The 18543-nt window shown below is 44.2% G+C and overlaps 1 protein-coding gene and 1 pseudogene across 1 annotated transcript; one reads left to right on the forward strand and one right to left on the reverse strand.

The window, feature by feature from the left end:
- Positions 1-1198: 1198 nt before the first annotated feature.
- Positions 1199-4592, reverse strand: LOC100827387 (acetylserotonin O-methyltransferase 1). The gene is made up of 2 exons (XM_003571586.4): positions 3777-4592; positions 1199-1507 (listed from the first exon to the last, which is right to left on the reverse strand). Exons 1-2 carry the CDS (start codon positions 4590-4592, stop codon positions 1199-1201), a joined length of 1125 nt encoding a protein of 374 aa, XP_003571634.3.
- Positions 4593-10390: 5798 nt separating this feature from the next.
- LOC112271652 lies at positions 10391-17599 on the forward strand (annotated as a pseudogene).
- Positions 17600-18543: the final 944 nt, after the last annotated feature.

The raw sequence follows: 18543 nt of genomic DNA on the forward strand, positions 1-18543 counted from the left end.
TCCGGTGTCCCTCTCGTTACACCCCAGTCCGCCTCCTCCCGTCTCGCGTCCCGAGCACGACGAGCAGGCCGTTGTTAGCTAGCCTGCCAAAAATACCAATGCATCTCAAAACCAAACGTTACTAGAAGAGGAGTCAGCGGTGGCGACGACGTCCATGGAAAGAGCAGCAGTCTGCGGCGGCGCCGTGGGCCACAACAGGAGGCGGCGGCGGCGGCGGGTCTGCGGGCAAGGAGGTGGCGGTGGCGGAGTCCGCTGAAGGAGGAGCAGGCGGCCACTTGAGGAGGAACCAGCGGGCAGCGGGAGCCATGGAGTTTCAGGTAAGCCACGGGTATGGGAAAATTGGGTAACGGGGAGAATACGGGAGGGAGAACGACAGAATGATGTGTTGAACTGAACCAATTGAAAAGTTAAAATCTATACCAGTCATGCATGTAATTTGAAGCCGACATTGTTCCATCACCTGGCCGGATCGCATAAAATCTATGGAATAGTTTGAAGCAGTGAAAAAATCTGTAAAGAATGATAATATATGCCAGTAAAAAAAAAGATGACATGGAGTCCAGCTTACATGTATGTTTACACTTCAGTAGATATCGGTAGTAGTTGTTGTTTAAACTAACGATCATCAATCAATAACGATCTGTAACTCTCATGTAATCCTCCCGATATATATATGGCGAGTGCTTCCGTGCTCTCCGGATAATTGTTTTGCACGAAACCCAAAGCATCATTATACTTAACGTTAAAGAGTAATTATAGATTATTCCGTAGAAACACATGGATACTCTGCTAGTAACGTTAGTACATCAAAATGAGTAGGACCTTAATCCTTCAAAGGACTACCGTAGTAGTAAGGTGAATTAGTTCATCTTAATCATTCCATTTCGAGGCATGCATATGGCTAAACTAGTTTTGCAAGTGGGTTCAGTCATATATATATATGGCTTGTGCTTCACTCTAAGCCTTCGAATGCCTTTTTAGATCCCATTTGTTTCCTGTCTACACGAATGCAAATAACAAAAGCACATAACATATATTGTACTTCATACAAGACAAAAATATATATGAAAAGAAACAATTAGTCAAACACCTGCGGTACTTGAATTAAGATGCAGTACCTTCCGCACATGAATCCATTCTAAACAGCTAGTTTTACAAACCAGCTTTTAGCAGGGCATTAAAAATCGGGAGCAAGCATTCAAGGGTAGACTTCAATAATCGATCGAAACCCCAGAACGGGCGAGATCTTATAGTCACTGAATCCAGCTTCAAGGAAAATCTTCTTCCACTCGTGCTCCTCTCGCTCGACCCCGTCCATGTACATCTTGTAAACATCGGAGAAGACTTGCGTCTCATTGGAAACTGTTTCAGGAGACCCAGCAACAGCAAGCCCGACCACCATATCGATGATTGTCACCTTTCCTCCGGCATCCCTTGTTGGGATGGCTTCTTTGCACTTCTTCAATATCTTGACGCAATCTTCGTCTTGCCAACAGTGCAAAATCCACTGAAAATCAATGCAGAACAAATTATGCGACGGCCGGTGTCAGTTGTTGGGAAGGTTAGGACATAGGATCTTAAGAGGATGCGCAGTTTGCGCGGTTTCGTGCCATGCTTGTAGTACTCCCCTGTGATTCAGGGTGTCTCGACCTCATTCAAACACACATTTAGGTCCAATTCAAGACAGGATGAGAGAATTGCGCCGTAAAAAAGGCACAACAATAGACGATTGTCGATTTTTTTCACTCTTTTCTTGTCACTAGCAGAATGTCTGTGCGCTGCCACGGCCCGCAAGCAAATTCTGTGTCTTCTCTTTTTTTTTTTTGGACCACACCTGTTCTACCTCTTGGGCCAGCTTCCCGAGAACGCCCGCCAGCCGATGCCCGCACGAGTGATCGTGTCCGTCTTCCTCCTCGCACCAAAATCAGCACACACGTGTGCCGGCCACCGCAATCTCCGCCCTCGACGATGCCTCCTCGGCCCGCGACTCGTCCAGGTGCTCTGAACCGTATCCCACGACACTTCCCTTCATTTCCCCCTCCTCAATCACCCCCCATAATCATGGCTGAACCGCCTTAGCGCGCATTGTCGTAGCGGCTCCCGTTGGCCCAGATCAACACGCCGGGAATGAGGGCTGAGAGAACGAACTTGTTCCCATGTATTCTGTGGAATTAAACATTGTTTGACAAGATGTAGCCTGCAGGCCAGCGCCGCCGGCTCTCGGATGGAAGGAGGCATTGCATGCTGGACCATATGCTGCATCACAGGATCAATCTGCTGCTGCACCTAAAGATAACGAGCATCACCAGAGCAGCAGAGCAAGGTCGAACCGTCGAAGGTGTGAAGAGATACCTTTGGGCTTTTAATTGGATTTTCTTCACTGCGTCGGGGGGAGTATTTATGTTGGATTAGGAAGGGTCTCCTATTGGGCTGCGATAGGAGCGGGTCTCCTATTGGGCTAACCAGCTTAGTAGCCCTAATATACATAGAATTTTGGGGGCCCACAAATTTTACGAGAAGTTTGACAGACGACGGTGAAAGGAACGGTCCGTATTTTTTAGATAGGTATAGATATAGAGTCAATGGTAAAAACTAATTCGTACAATATCAAGTCTTTAGTTGATTCTATACGAAGAGGTGCGACCAATCGTTGGTGTTTCTTCTCCACGTCAACAATTAACACACAAAAACGAAGTCCGTTAAAAAAAAAACACAAAAACGAAGAGGTCACACCTTTGTAAATGCAAGTAACGTATACTAGTAGCACGGCAGATTATTCTGTACGGTGCCGATTAATTTTGAAATTTTGAGGCTCTAAAATATCCTAGAGAATCGAGAAGGGGTGATTACACACTAGCTATTCTGTTGTTGCGCTTAAAGAATTCACGGTCAACTTCATCGGAAATTAAAAAGTGGAGTGTGTCCCGAAGAATTCATAATGGGCGGTAACTTATGTGTGGTGTTATGTATTTTGTCATTTATTAAGTTGCAGACTCATTTTAGCTTGATTTGTGTGATGTTATTGGTAACATATATAATTACCACAAACCTCTCTTTTCATTAATAGTATGTCACATCGTTAAATTTGCTTAGCTGACATTTATGTTACCATCTATGTTACTCCCTAATGAGCAGCCTCAGGCAGTATCACCCGCAAAAAAAAAAATTCGGGGAGTATCACGAATTCTCGATCACAACACAACGTCAGATCACAAGGGCCGCATGCCTGCAACATGGTTTTGTGATCCAATCTTCCCGTTGAGGCCAGAAATTTGGGTACCGGTCAAAAGAAATTTGAGCCCTTTTTTGAACTCAGTTAAATTATGTATAGTTGATTTATTGCTCAGAATTCAAATTTTCTTTGCCCATTTCGTCCGAATTTTCTTTCGTTCGGCCATTCCGGATGTAGTCGACTCAACTATTTTAAGTATTAGTCCCTTTATCCCAAATTAACTGACTTTTGGGACGGAGGGATACATCACGCACATTGTGCTGTTAATTAAAACCGTTGCTGCTCGTACTGCAGTGCACAAAAAGTTGCTCCCTCCATTTCAAAACACAACTCATATAGATTTTTCTCATTTGTTCCAAAACACACCTCATTTTTTCTCTTGGTACCCCGCACCCAGCCAATAACTACTCAGATCCATTTATTATTAATCCAATATGAATGGTCAGGCATAAGAAACGAGAACTGGCTTGGTCCAACTGCACAAATCTATATGAGTTGTGTTTTGGAACGGAGAAGTAATTCAATGCAAAGAAGTTAATCATACCTTGAGAAGAACAGCGTCCGCCGACGAGATGTGCTGAAACATGTCCTCGGCGACAAACCGGACATCGCCTTCGACAGCAGGCGCTCCGGCGACCACCTGGGGGAGTTCCAGCACGGTGCACTTGACTCGCGGGAACGCCCTCGCGACGGCCGCGGCGACAGCGCCATGGCCGCCTCCGACGTCCATGAGCGAGCTCACGCCCTGAAACACGCCGCCGCCGCCGCCGCTATCCTTCAGGAGGGCCTCCATGACGACGCGGCTGTCAGCGACCATGCCATCGTGGGAAACGCCGGCGTCCTCCTGATCTGCCGCCATCTCCCACCGGCCACAGCCGTGCGCCAACTCGAACAGTGATAAGCCTGCGTGCTCTGACCTCTCGGCGGTGAACCACTCGCGCATGCTGAAGAGAGCGTTTACGGCGGCCGGGTTGACGTACACGCCCAGCACCATCGGGGACAGGCCGGTGCCGCCGTCTTCGACGAGGAGACGGGAGACCCGGGTGAGCTTGTACACGGGGGCGTGAGTCCTGGAGTCACCGACGACGGAGAAGATGCCGGAGGTGGTGAGCACGCGCATGAGCCGGCGGAGGTGTGAGACTTTGGTCGTGTGGATCCCGGTCGCGTCGGCGAGCTCGGACAGGGTGGCGGCGCCTCCGAGGCGGTGGATGGCGTCCGGGATGCGCAGATCGGCGGCGGCCCTGAGCGCCATGGACTTGATGAAGCCGAGCGAGGGGTGGTAGAGCTCCGTCTGAGCTTGGAGCAAGTCATCCTTGCTCATCGCGGGCTCGTCTTTGTCTTTGTCGCAGACATGCGCCATGGTATTACTGTGTGGCAAGCTTTAGTACTGTGACTACTGACTAGAGTGGCAGAAAATTCTCTAGGAACGGGCCGCACGTCCTCTCCCCCGAGGCCCCTTCTAGGATGCTGACAACTCAGCTCAAGGCACCAATCTTAACGCGTCTCTGAATCCTCAAATACTATTCCGTACTTTCTACTTGTTTGTACACAAAACGTATCTGTATCGTATTGGTCAAATACCAGAAAGAAAAACCCATCAACCCCAATCGGCCAGATCCAGCTGCATCTCGCGGAAGCGCTGGAGCCGGCAAGTGTTCGACTCGCCGCCGCCGATTCCTGCTCGCGGTCAGCCCCAGCCGCCAGTTCCTGCTTGCGGTCAGCCCCAGCACGGCGCTTCTGCATCTCGCGGAAACGTAGGTGCCGGCGAGCCCCCGATTCCCCACCGCCGCCTTTTGCTCGTGATCCGCCTCCACACGGCTCCGATGCTTGTCGCAGATGCGCTCGCGCCGGCGCTTCAACCGACGGTGGAAACAAAGCTCCAAGCAATGCGATTCCACAGTTTTCTTTCCCTCTTGTATTTTCTATGGAGTACTATAATTTTTTTACTGAACTATGTTATTGTCTTATGCAGGCAGTCACGATCTTGTTCAGACATTTCTGAATTCCTCACATTCAGCTAGCAGAGCTTCGTTCTCTACAAAGCTTTGTTTCCATTAGAATGCTATAAATTGCCAGGATGTTTCCTTCGGTTGTACACCGTCTGCTAGAGTGCTAGTGCTATGCCTGTAGACTCAGAGTCACAATTATTCTGTGAACTGCAGGTCTATATGAGGTGAAGCAGAAGTCTTTTGGTACTACACTTAGTGTTGAGAAATTAGAACATTGTACCAGTAGACTTTATGTATTGTGAAATTGTAAAAATACCAGTGTGTATATATCAGATTGATGAATGAATGAACATGTGGTTTGCTGCCCTCAAATTTGAGATTGTTTGAAATATTTTTCTGGTAATCCTACTGCTTCACCTCATATAGACCTGCAGTTCACAGAGGGCAAAGTGTTTGTCGCTCGAAACGGTGTCTTCCTTGAGAAAGAGTTTCTCAGTCGGGAGGCAAGTGGGAGGTCAGTGCAACTCGAAGAAGTTCGAGATGAGCCAGTAGGGGATAACTCGACAGGTGATGTCCGAGTGACTGAGCCAGTCGTCGTACCCACGCCAATACAGCACCATATCCACGAAGGTCGGAAAGACTGCGTAATGTACGCAATGTGTTGTTGTTAGACAATGATGAGCCGACTACTTATGCAGAAGCGATGGTGGGTCCAGAGTCCGAGTTATGGCTTGAGGCCATGAGATCCGAATTAAAGTCCATGGATGAAAACCGAGTTTGGAACTTGGTAGATCCACCAGAGGGTGTGAAAACCATCGAGTGCAAATGGATATTTAAAAGGAAAACTGATATGGATGGAAATGTTCAAATCCATAAAGCTCGACTTGTCGCAAAGGGTTTTCGACAAGTTCAAGGAGTTGACTACGACAAGACTTTCTCGCCGGTAGCGATGCTTAAATCAGTTCGGATCATTCTAGCTATTGCTGCATATTTTGACTACGAGATATGGCAAATGGATGTCAAAACAGCTTTCCTTAACGAAAATTTAACCGAGGACGTGTATATGATACAACCCGAGGGTTTTGTCAATCCAAAGAATGCTGGAAAAATATGCAAACTTCAGAAATCCATCTATGGATTGAAGCAAGCATCTCGGAGCTGGAACATTCGTTTTGATGAAGTAGTCAAAGGGTTTGGCTTCATCAAAAATGAAGAAGAACCTTGTGTGTACAAGAAGTTTAGTGCAAACTCAGTCGTATTTCTAATCTTATATGTGGATGACATATTATTGATTGGAAATAACATTCCGATGCTAGAAGCCGCCAAGGACTCATTGAAGAATTTTTTTTCAATGAAGGACTTGGGAGAAGCGGCTTATATTTTGGGAATCAGGATCTATAGAGATAGATCAAGGAGGCTTATTGGTTTAAGCCAGAGTACATATGTTGACAAAGTGTTGAAGAGGTTCAACATGAATGACGCAAAGAAAGGGTTCTTGCCCATGTCGCATGGTATAAGTCTAAGTACGATGTATATGCCAGTCCTAGACCTGAGGTCATCGCATGAGCTTGGGATGTGAATTGGCCTGCTTAGGGGTTGCCAAACGCTACTCCGTAACTGGGTGGTTATAAAGGTAGCTTTCGGGTTTGCTGAGAAGCATGCTGCGAGTCATGGTTGATCAAGATGGGATTTGCTCCTCCTGTTCGGAGAGATATCTCTGGGCCCTCTCGAGTGATCAAATTCGGAAAGCATGGTCATGCGACTTGGGTTAAGTGTTAACCCGTTCGGAAATCTGTATCACAGGAACGAGGAGAGAGTCGAGCTATCCACAAGGATGACAAGCACTCGCCTTGAGCTCAACACACATATCGTGAGGCAAAAAAAATGTTGCATATGACACATTGTATGGTTCGTCAATATACCTTGTGGTTACTCGGGAGTTGGCACGTGCTGCTAGGCGCCGCTACCAACTATCGACTTGAGTCGGTGCCAGTGGACGAGTAAGGTGTTGCTCGGGCCCGCAGTCCGAGCTCGTAGTCGTGTCCGACTGACCGCGAAACTGAAGGGTCACACGTTTAAGGAGTGGGAACCGAGTTGGATCGGATCCAACTCGTATCGGGCTTAGACTCCTAACGGGCCTCAAGTGTTGAGCCCACTAGGGACGTCTATATAAGCGGAGGAGACCAACCCGTCTAGGCTTACACCAGTACAGACGCGAGTTAGACTCGGCCGTCACACCTCCACGCCCAAAAGCCTTGCGATCGGATCTAGCAGTCCGTCGCACGGAGTTCCTCTCTGTATCTGTGGATACCTCATAGGCGCTGCACCTGCGGCGCTTGGACGAACTGTTCATGGGATCGGCGAGGAGGAGCAGGCTGTTCGACTACTCGGCATCGACGCGCTACATCGACTCTACTTCCGCTACGGGTTTGCGCGTCTAGTGGTAATCTCGTGATCCATTATCTACAACATTGGTCCGGGCGGAAGCGGTAGAAATTTTATTTTGTGCTAGCGTAGCATACCGCGTTCCCCAACAATTATATTACATGGGAAGTATAAAATAGCTTGAGACATGTCTTACGGTAATTGTTGAGGACCTTCTCGATGAAACATATTATTTGCGAACTGTGTCATTCCGGTATTAGTCCATGATCTTGCCTCCAAAGAACCCTGTGTCATAATAAGTCGGAAAATATTTATGGTTGTTTTTGGGATAGTTAAATTACATGAAATAGTTTGTCAATAAACAAGGCCGAGTAATCTATCCACAGAAAATTGTTGAAGACCTTCTCCATGAAACATATAATTTGTGAACTGTGGAATTGGAGTATTAGTTATTGTGCTTGCCCCAAAAGATGCCTGTGTCATAATAGGTATAGAAACATTTAGAATTTTTGTGGTACAGTATTACATGAAAATATTAAAGAAAGTAGAGCAATCTGTCTTACGGCAAATTGTTGAGGACCTTCTCCGAAAAAAGTATTTGCATTTACTGTGTTCCCGGCACCTACTATTGATGAACCATGTAAACAAGACAAACTCTACTATCTATGTAATTGAGAGTGACCAATATAAGAACAAGTGGGGTTGCATTGGTAGTTTCTTTGGTAGTTTCTTGATTATTCAAAGAATATCCTCTTTTTGCATACTTTGTACGTCTGGGCAGTATATATTACGATGGTAAAGTGAAAACCTCGTTGATATTGAACACTCGGAGAGCATGTTTGCACAACAGACCTATGACATCATAAAACACGGAGTAAGACAACATTTTATAAACGAACAAATGTTAAAAGATGATTACGTACCTTTGAATTCGTATCTTCTACAAAAACATGATACAAACAGATTCTCATGATTAAAGATGACTAGTGCCTCATCCTCAAATGCCACTGGCATCACCTTATAAGTTTTCACAGTTCCCACCGTGGAAATCATCTCGCACGTGACTGAAAATTGATGTTTGAACTGCTCCTCGAAATCAGAATAGAGCCTCCTTGTATATGACTCGGCTGCAGTCTTCAACATAGGTAAATTCCTTATATAAGTAACAGGTTTAGTCTTTCGTGACTTAAAATCTGCATCTAGTTCATTTTCACGAAGACTAGTAGCACACTTCTCATACTGTACTAAGAGCTCTAAAAGGCAGAGCTTCTTGCAAAATTGTTTCTTGAACACATTGTTCATACCTTCACTCCTTTGAGTTGAGGTCATGTCGGCATGAAATCAATCATTGCGGTACACAACAGCCCACTTCTCACGCAAACCAAATAGCGTTTGTATCCATGAGTTCTCCACAAGGTCATATTCAATCAACAACTCTTGCCACTTCTGCTCAAAGTATGGCACTGAATTTTCTAGGTATACAACTTTCTTAAAATCATCAAGAAACCGAGGATGGCTTGAAATTACATGGCTAAGATGCTTAGCGGCATTTTGATAAATGTGCCAAATGCAGAGAAAGTGTTTTGTGCTTGGGAAAACAATGCTAATTGCTTTGGCCATAGCTACACATTGATCTGTGAAAATTGTAACAGGTCGTTTCCCAGACATTGCTGTTAAAAATGTGTTGAAGAGCCATATAAACGAGTCAGTGGTTTCATCACATAATAGTGCAGCTCCGAAAAGAATGGTTTGCTTATGATGGTTTGTCCCAAGGAGTGGTGCAAAAGGCATTTCAAACTTGTTTGTCTGAAAAGTGGTGTCAAATGACAAAGCATCACCAAAACAAGCATAATCCATGATAGCTTGACCATCTGCCCAAAAGAAATTAGCTATCCGGCAATCCTTCTCATCTAATTGTATGGCATAAAAAAAAGAAGGATCTTTTAATTGCTTGTTTTTTAAGAACTCCAACAATGTTTGAGCGTCATTGACTTCCAAATACTTTTTGCGCTCGCAGCCAATATGGTTATTGCTATCCACCCGCAGAAAAGGTACATGCTGAGGTCCTCCATACCACTGCTTGAAAAATTTGTATACATCTGCGGGCTTTAATCCCGCTTCCCTCATATGACCTATCACAACTTTATCTGACTCTATCAAACGGCGTTGTGACCGCAACATGTGTCTTTTATCCGGACTTGCGAGATAATGATTGTGTTCCAATACAACCTTCTGCACCCTCCAAACGCCATCCCGAGCAATGCTAAACTGAATACGGGCATCACAACCGGACCTTGTTATAGCATTTTGTTTCACAGTTTCATGTTTTGAATGAGCCTCTCGTTTCCCTTCACTACTACAAACTATATGTTTCTTAAATACGGTTTTATCTGGTCTCAACTTTGAGTGGCTCTTTCTAATGCTAAAACCAATCTTACCGGCATAATTATTGTAAAACTCGTATGCTTCCTCTTCTGACTTGAATGCCATCCCAACTTTAGGAACAATTAATGATTCACAATTGGTATCATACACCTGCTTTCAAATATATATTAACTGAATTATACTAACAAACCATGATTTTGTTTGCACAAACTAACACATGGATATGTACCTTAGTGGGGGATGATGTTCTAGCTGAACCTGTTAACGTGGTACCAATCAAGATCGATCCATAATTCCCCATCATGGAAGTAGAGCCAGCTGACGCTTGCATCGTTTTGCCACCAGCCACAGGCAGAGTGCTAGCGGCAACTTGATCGCCGGACGAGTCGAGTGAAAAAGAAGGAACCAGTTGTGCGACCGCCATCATCTGATCACCGGTATGCAGTACGTTGCTGCCGTCGGCATTGGCTGTGTGCTGGGCGTCCGGGATCTTCACGCCGGTGGACGTAGGCGCTACGGCGACAGCGGCCGCGTACTGGTCCGCGGAGGTCATTGCATGTGGAGATTCGCCCGACTACGCCATGGCTCTCTCGTCTCAACACGAGGACGCAGAGTTGGTTCCAATTAGCCGATCGTGTGCCTGGATTTTAGGCCTCGACGGAAACTGTTTAGAGGCGCGTATACGTGATGTGTACGGGCCTAGACAGATACGTATCAAATACTTGGGATTCAGAGACGCGTTAAGATCGGTGCCGTGAGCAGAGTTGTCAGCATCTAAGAGGGGCCTCGGGGGAGAGGACGACCGGCCTGTTCCTAGAGAATTTTCTACCCTGACTAGAGTTCCTTTAAATGCAGATTTTGCCGTTGGTAGGAAGCCCCTAGCATCTTGCATTTAGCTACGCCCGCGTGCATGCCAGTTTAGCTGCACATGTGAACCAAAACGGCTGAGCTGTGCCAGCTAGCTGATTGTGCTGTCGTAGATCAATGCATATCTTTTTGTCATGATATTTGACTTTGTAAATGTAATAACCATGCATGATGCACTTTTTTTTTTTCAGAATAGGAGACTGCCCTTCGGTTTAGGCCTGGCTAACGAGCATGCTCGGCTCGTTAAGAGCTCAATTCGTTAGGCTCGTTAACCTTAACGATCATCATAGCACGGGTGCTCGTTAAGCTCGTTAACAGTGAAAAAAAGGACAGCGTGTAAGCAGAAATAATGACAAGCAAAGCAATACAACAACATTATATAATAAACCATAACAGTATAATAAAACATGCATTAGTGAAAGACTGGAGTTTCGAACGGCACTAATAAATCTAATAACCATTACATCACAAATATTAAATCCTCCGGCTGTGTCCTCATACAAAAGCAATAAATAAAAGGTTCCACAAGACATGCAGCTATGCCAGCAGCCACTAGCCAATCCACAAAGCCAAATTCTTTTGGTTCGATCGACAACGAGGTACATGAGACAAATTAACGAGCAAACGAGCATACGTCAGGCTCTTTAGAGTTACGAGTTTCAAGATGTGCTCTACCCTTTTCGTTAGCCTACCAAGCCGAGTTCTAAATGAGCTGAGCACCTAACGAGTCGATCCGCTCGCCGAGTACCGAGTAAAATGTCCAGGCCACTAACATGCATGATGTACATACGTAGCATCTTATTGGAGGCGAGGCAATCCGCTAAAACACTATAGAGACTCTTGGACATACTTCTATCTACTTTACAAAATATTGGAAAGAGTCCTGGGCTACAACTTTCACTTCTCTAAACAATATACCTGACCTTGAATCGTCATTGGTCATCACTTGAGTTAAAACAACATTATCAGTCTCCAAGATGATCCTGTGACAACCCATTCCGACCGCTTCTTGAACTGCATAAAACATTGTCTCAGTTTCTGCATGTAGAGGACCAACAATTGACAGCAATCTCCGGTTTGCCACCAAAGTATCCTCTTGTTTGTGTTTCTGCATCCATCGAAGTATTATCTTTCTAAATTCAAATATATTAGAAACCTCAAATGAGCCGTTTGATATGAATGTGTGAAATCATATGTGATGTGTAACATTGACAAGTGTTTTAGATGAAACATTGATGTGGATACTTTGGATAATATGGATATTTAAGTGATGACATGTATCTTGTTTGGACTTAGTGCTTTGCTAGTGGTGTGTTGATCCATTAGTTTTTTATGTGAAAACATGGCGTGAGTTGTGTGAAACTTACCCTGAGTCAACTCGTGGACTTGTGCTCGTACTGGTTATTTGTGTGTTTGCTTTCAGGTGTTGCCGGAGCTAGAGGAACGTGGTCGATGACGGGATCGAGGGACGAAGCTTGGGAGAAGCTGAGGTCGAGGATCAAGGTCATGCAGGACGTTTGTGCGAAGGAAAAATGGAAGTGAAGGCTACGATGATCCGGAAGGGCACCGGTTTGTCGTATGTTGTTTATACCGGAGATGTACGGTATTGGAGATATTCGATACGTGATGGTCGAGTTTTGAAGACATCACAAGAAGAGTTGATGGCATGAAGTGACATCGAGGTGAAGATATGTAGGTCCAGCCGTGGCTGGATGAGAGCTGTTTAAAGATTAAACAGTACCGTCATCAAGATGGCGTCGGATGGAAAAGTGATCCACATGAAAGTTGTGCGCGTCGTCGAGACGAACAACTTTGCTTTTGGAGTCATCTCAATCCGAGGTCGTATGCGGGCCCCACGGGCAAAATACTGACCGGGACAGAGGAGTCCGTGTTGGATTCGGATTCGGTTTAGGGTTGCGAATTTTCCCTTATAAATAGAGGGCATCCTAGCTAGGGTTTTAGCAAGGACGTGAGGGAACTCAAAGCTTTGGATCTAGATTAATTCTTGGAGAGTTCTTAGATGCATGGTTGCATCTTTTGTAATCGATCGACATCGTTGCAATAAAGAGATTTGTTGGCGGTGTCATGTCTGTTCTTCTCGGATCTTCGTGAAATCTTCGTGCTAGATCTTTCTAATACTTTGGTGCAGGTTTATCACAAGTTCATAATACTTTGCTGCAGATTTATCACGAGATCAAGAGAAGATTGCAATTAATTCATCTTTCTTGTTATTCCTCGAAATTGGTTTTAGATTAATCCTCGTAACTTTCTATCAGCTGTTACTATTTTGATCATATCTTTTGATTGGTAAGTCCGATTGAGCTGATTCTTGTTGCGTTGGTTAGATAATTTTAATACCTTTCTTTTCCATACTCATACGTATTTTTTGGTTCATCCAATCAAAAGTTACGGCTGTTTTACTATCACGGACAGAAAGGTGATTTAGGGTTTGAACTTTCGGGAAAAGTTTTAATTTGCTTCCGCGCAATCATTCACCCCCCCTCTGATTGCCTATCTCGATCTCGCAGAATGGATCACGGGGCTTTGTTTTTTGACAGAACAACGTTCCAAAGCATTGCATGGGACAGTATGATGTTGGGGCGGTCAAATGGATGAAATTTGAGTTTTTAAAGGACAGGACTCACGGGTGCCCGTGCACTATTAGGTATCCGGGGGTGCACACCCAAATATGGTAGGATCTGGTAATCCGCTTTCCGCCTTTCCTAAAATTGAAAACATGATCCCCCGATCCCGCGCGCGTGGACCCCCCCGATCCCGATTCCTGGTGCGCGTCAGACCGACCCCGAACAACTCCACGCGCAAGTTAGGAAAAGCAAAAAAAAAGGAAACAAAAACAAGTCCAAAAAGTGACCACCCCATCCCCCCGATCTGGTTCGTCTCCCACCTTTCTTCCCTTCTTCCCCATCACAACCTTGCCTCAGAAAAAGCAACAAAGCAACAATGGAAAGGAAGATCTCCATGAGACCTGCGCTATGAAGTTGCTGCCTAAATTGAAGAAAAAGGTACTTATTCCCCCCTTAGTGCAATTCATGCGTGCCCCCCCCCCCTAACAGTTCCAAAAGAAAGCACAAAACCCCCTAATCTGGCAAAAAAAACCATAAACATGTTGCATGCATCCATGATCCTGCACCAGAATTGCTAGGAGGAGATCTGGTTCCGGGTAAGAGTTGGAGCATGCCTAGTTAAGAATTGCAACTTACAGAATAGGAGGTTCCAAAATCAAAGCAACTCTGTAAAACTTGACGAGTGCAGAAACAAAAACCATAGGCAAAGAAAATAGGATAGTTGTTTCTGTTTCTTTTGCCTATCTTTTGATAGCAAGCTATGGAGAAGCAAAAGCAAAACGCATGTAGTTCCCCAGGAATGAAAAAATTGCATAAACATGCATCTCTTCTGGAAAAGTAGAAGCAAAAGCAAAACACACAATGCTCAAGCAACTCTTAGGTTCTAGAAAACACATAAAAATGCTAGATCTCCAGTTGACAACAGAGAAAAACAACCTAGACATGTTAAAAAAACAGGGAAAAAACAGCAACTACCTCACCTATATAAACCAGGAGGCACAAGTATTTCAAGTGTGATAGCACTATGCAAGTGCAAAGTAGCAGCAAACTGTACAAGTTTCATCATAGTGTCAAAGCAGCAAAAAAGTAGGACAAAAGTATGGACAATTACCAATTACAGTAGTACCCCCCCCCCCCCCCCAAAGCAAAAGCAAACAACTGAATCCACTTCACAAAAAAGCTTCTACTCCCACCCAATTTAGTCTCCCCAGTTTCCACCATTTAGACTAGTCTACTATTCAGACTTCACAACACTCCCCCCCCCCCCCCCTCCTCCTCCTGTACAACTTGGCATAGTTCACATCACATTTTCAGTTGCCTTTCATTTTACTCCTTTTGCAATATGTACAAAAGCTTATGCATCTATCTTGGGCATTACTTGACACCTGCGATTAAAAATACACAAAAACAATACAAATCAGGAGACATTAAAAAAAAGTGGAATATGCTTCTTCAAATGTAAGTGCAAGACATAATTGATTGACTGGATTTTGCTTAATTTGCTTTGTTGGTTGTTATTAATTGCAGATGGATTTGCTGGATCTTAATGAGTTGCCTACTGATCTAGTTGATGAAGGAGTTGCAACGACTGGGTTCCCATCTTACTGCACTCAGCCTGCTCCAGGCAATGAAGTAAGAGAAGAGGTGCACAATGAAGTCAATGATGGCTCCTCACATAATGGGAGCCTGCACATTGTTGGGCGTGAGGACCAGGCCGGGCAACTTGACTCCACTGACTTAAATCCGCAGACAATAAGTATCTCGGATTATGATGATGACATCAATGATGAGCAATTTCCAGAAGACGGAGTTCTGTCACAGCCACATGAGCCATATTTGGGGATGAGATTTGATACACTGCTATGCGCAAAAGATCACTACAACGCTTATGCACTAAGGGTGGGTTTCTCGATAAGATCAAGCACTTCTAGGAGATCGTTGTACACAAATGAAGTGGAGAAGCAACTTTTTGTTTGCAATAAGTTCAGGAAGCCTAAAGCTGATGGTGAACCGACTAAGAAAGCTAAAGTTGCTCCTGATGTTAGCTCTCATTCTGAAGTAGGCAGTGAAGAGGAAACTGATCGAGAGGAGGATTTGCCTATAGGGAAAAAAGCTCCAAAGAAAAGAAGGAGAGAGACAATTAAGGGCACAAATTGCAAAGCACGGATGATTGTAAAGTTGGTGGACAGCAAGTGGCAAGTGATATATTTTATTGCAGAACACAACCACCCTTTGATTACCAAGCCATCCTTTACTAAATATCTAAGATCACACCAGGGTATTCCCAAAGAAGAAGAGAATTTCTTGAGAATTCTGCACAATTCTAACTTAGAAACAGGTGTGTGCTAGTTGCTTTCTCTCTGATTTGTTGGTTAACATTAGCTAGTTTGTAAAAAAAAAAAGGAAAAAACAGTGCATCTGTGATGCTAAATAATTTTCCATGTAATCTGCCTTCTCTTATGCATGATGTTCATTCTTTTTTCAGGACGAATGATGCCACTAATGTCATCATTTTATGGATCTGGCCTTCTGGTTCCATATACAACAAAGGCAATAAGCAACTACCAGTCTAGGATGCATGCACAAACCCGTGGTGGTGATATGGCCGAGACAATTTCCTATTTTACACAGAAGCGACTTGATGATCCGGACTTTTACTTCAATGTTCTTTTGGATGATGAACAAAGGGTTCAAAACTTATTCTGGATAGATGGTGCAGCTTGCAAAGCATATGGAGATGCTTATTCCGATTGCATATCATTTGATACTACTTATTTGACCAATCAATACAACATGCCGTTTGCACCTTTCATAGGTATCAACATACATGGGCAGTCACTCATGTTAGGCTGTGGTTTTTTGAGAGATGAAAAGGCAACTAGTTTTGACTGGTCGTTTGAGACCTATTTAGATGCTATGCATGGCAAAGCTCCCGATAATATTATTACGGACCAAGATTAGGCGATGCAGGCTTCAATAGCTAAAGTTTTCCCAAACACCGTCCATCGCAGCTGCCGTTGGCATATCATGAAAAAAGCACAAGAAAAGCTTGGTTCATTCCTAGGTAGAAGGCCAGAACTTGTTGCTCAATTCAATGAGGTTGTTGATTACAGTATGACACCTGAAGAGTGTGAGCAGGGTTGGGCAGAAATGATGGAAACACATCAAGTGGCTGGCAACAAGTACATTGCTTGGTTGTACAACATTAGGGCAACATGGGTCCCGTGTTACTTCAGGAATTGCTTCTTCCCATTTCTCCAATCAACCCAACGCAGTGAAGGCTTTAATGCTGTATTGAAACGCTATGTGAACCCACACAACTCTAGCCTCAATTTTGTGCACCAATATGAGAAGATACAGTTGAAAATCTTGGTGAAAGAAGGTGGCAACGACTACAGGACAGACCATCTGCATGTTGATACTTGGTCGTCCTATCCAATAGAAAAGCAAGCATTGGAAATTTATACTATAGACATATACAACAGTTTCGGTCAGAGTTTGAGATGATTGGAAGATACAATGTAAGGCCCCTGCAAAATGACATTTATGAACTTATCCCAAACAGAAAGTACTGTTGCAACTATGGGACAAGAACATACAAAGTCACACCTAGGGTTGATGAAGCTTCCTACTCGTGTGAGTGTTGCAAATTTCAAAAGGATGGGCTGCTTTGCTGTCACATTCTAAAAATATTTACTCATTGTTCGATTGATGAGATACCCCAACATTACATCTTGACGCGTTGGACACAGCAAGCAATAAGAGAAGAAGTTGCCCCCGAGCAAGACCAGCCTGATGTTATGTCCAAAGAATCAGAGAAGGAGATCCGTTTGGCCAATATGTCTGTTGAGTTGCAAAAAGTTGCTAGAAAAGCTTGTGGATCAGATGCAGGTAAGCAAATTGTGGACAAGCACATGCGCACAATGTGGACTGAACTTTCGCATTTAAACAAGACAAGGAAACACACTAAGAAAGCAGCTGCAACAGCCCCATCACCTCGGGCGTCAGCTTCTGTGCCGCTGCAGCCGGAAGTTGCTCCAACGGTTCGGAACCCAGAGAGGTCAGTGACAAAAGGAAGGACGAGGAAAAGAAGATATGAGAATGCACTTGAGCTAAGGCCCAAACGGAAGAACAAATGTGCCTTGTGTGGTTCATATGAGCATAACCAAGCGACTTGTCCTTCTAAATTGGTGTGATGTTTGACTTAATGTGCTGTTGATTGATGCTGCGACTTGTCCTTAATTGCTATCAAATTTTTGTCAACTTTGTTGTTAATTGCTTATACAGCTGTAATGTTGGCTGGACCTATTTGAGACCTATGTTTTGTCTTTACGAAATGAGATGCTGGAATAGTAGTTCTTTGTGCCTTCTTTGTGCTTTATTGTAGAAGAAAACCAAACCCAAAACATGTGATGCCAAAAAATGGTAAAAAATTGCTTCAAAAGGGTAAAGGAAAAGTAATGTGTACCTAATTCAGCTTCAGAGTGCTTCTCCATGGCGTGCTATTGATGTCAGTGCTCAGCCACAAATAGGTGAGCAACTTCCTGATGTTTGGCACATTGGATTGCCCATAATCTGGGGGTAACATTCCATCCCATAATTGTGTATTCATAAGCATGAATATTCTACAGTCATGCCTTCAAAAAAGGTCAAAACCCCACATCAGAGAGCAAAAAGCAAGAAAAGGAGAGTGCAAAAAGTAACTCTGGTAGTTCTAGTTGCTGACAGAAGCAAAGGGTATAAGCAAAGTAGCTTACGTATTTTCTTGTTTTGGGCCTCCAATATCCTTAAGTTCGAAGGCATCAACTTTTGCTTTTGAGTTTGGGTAATGAGTAATCCACAGGCGTGATATTGATGCAACTATTGCCGCTGCACATTTGTCCAGCGCGTTGTTTCCTAATGTTCTCATTGAGTCTAAAACTTCATATCTCTTGTCCCTTATATTCAGATTGAGTAACCAGTAGTGGCCCGACGTATCATCCTTGCATTTTGGATCTAGTGGTTCAAGCACTGGGAACATTACCTTTACAACAACAAAAATAAAAAAATAAAAAAAGTTAGAATACATGCAAGTTTCGGTAAGAAAATGGTTTTGACAATTAGACAAACTACAAACAAAGGTAAGTTGGTCAGTAAGTTT

This window comes from Brachypodium distachyon, chromosome 3 (assembly GCF_000005505.3).
Source record: "Brachypodium distachyon strain Bd21 chromosome 3, Brachypodium_distachyon_v3.0, whole genome shotgun sequence".
Lineage (NCBI taxonomy): Eukaryota > Viridiplantae > Streptophyta > Magnoliopsida > Poales > Poaceae > Brachypodium > Brachypodium distachyon.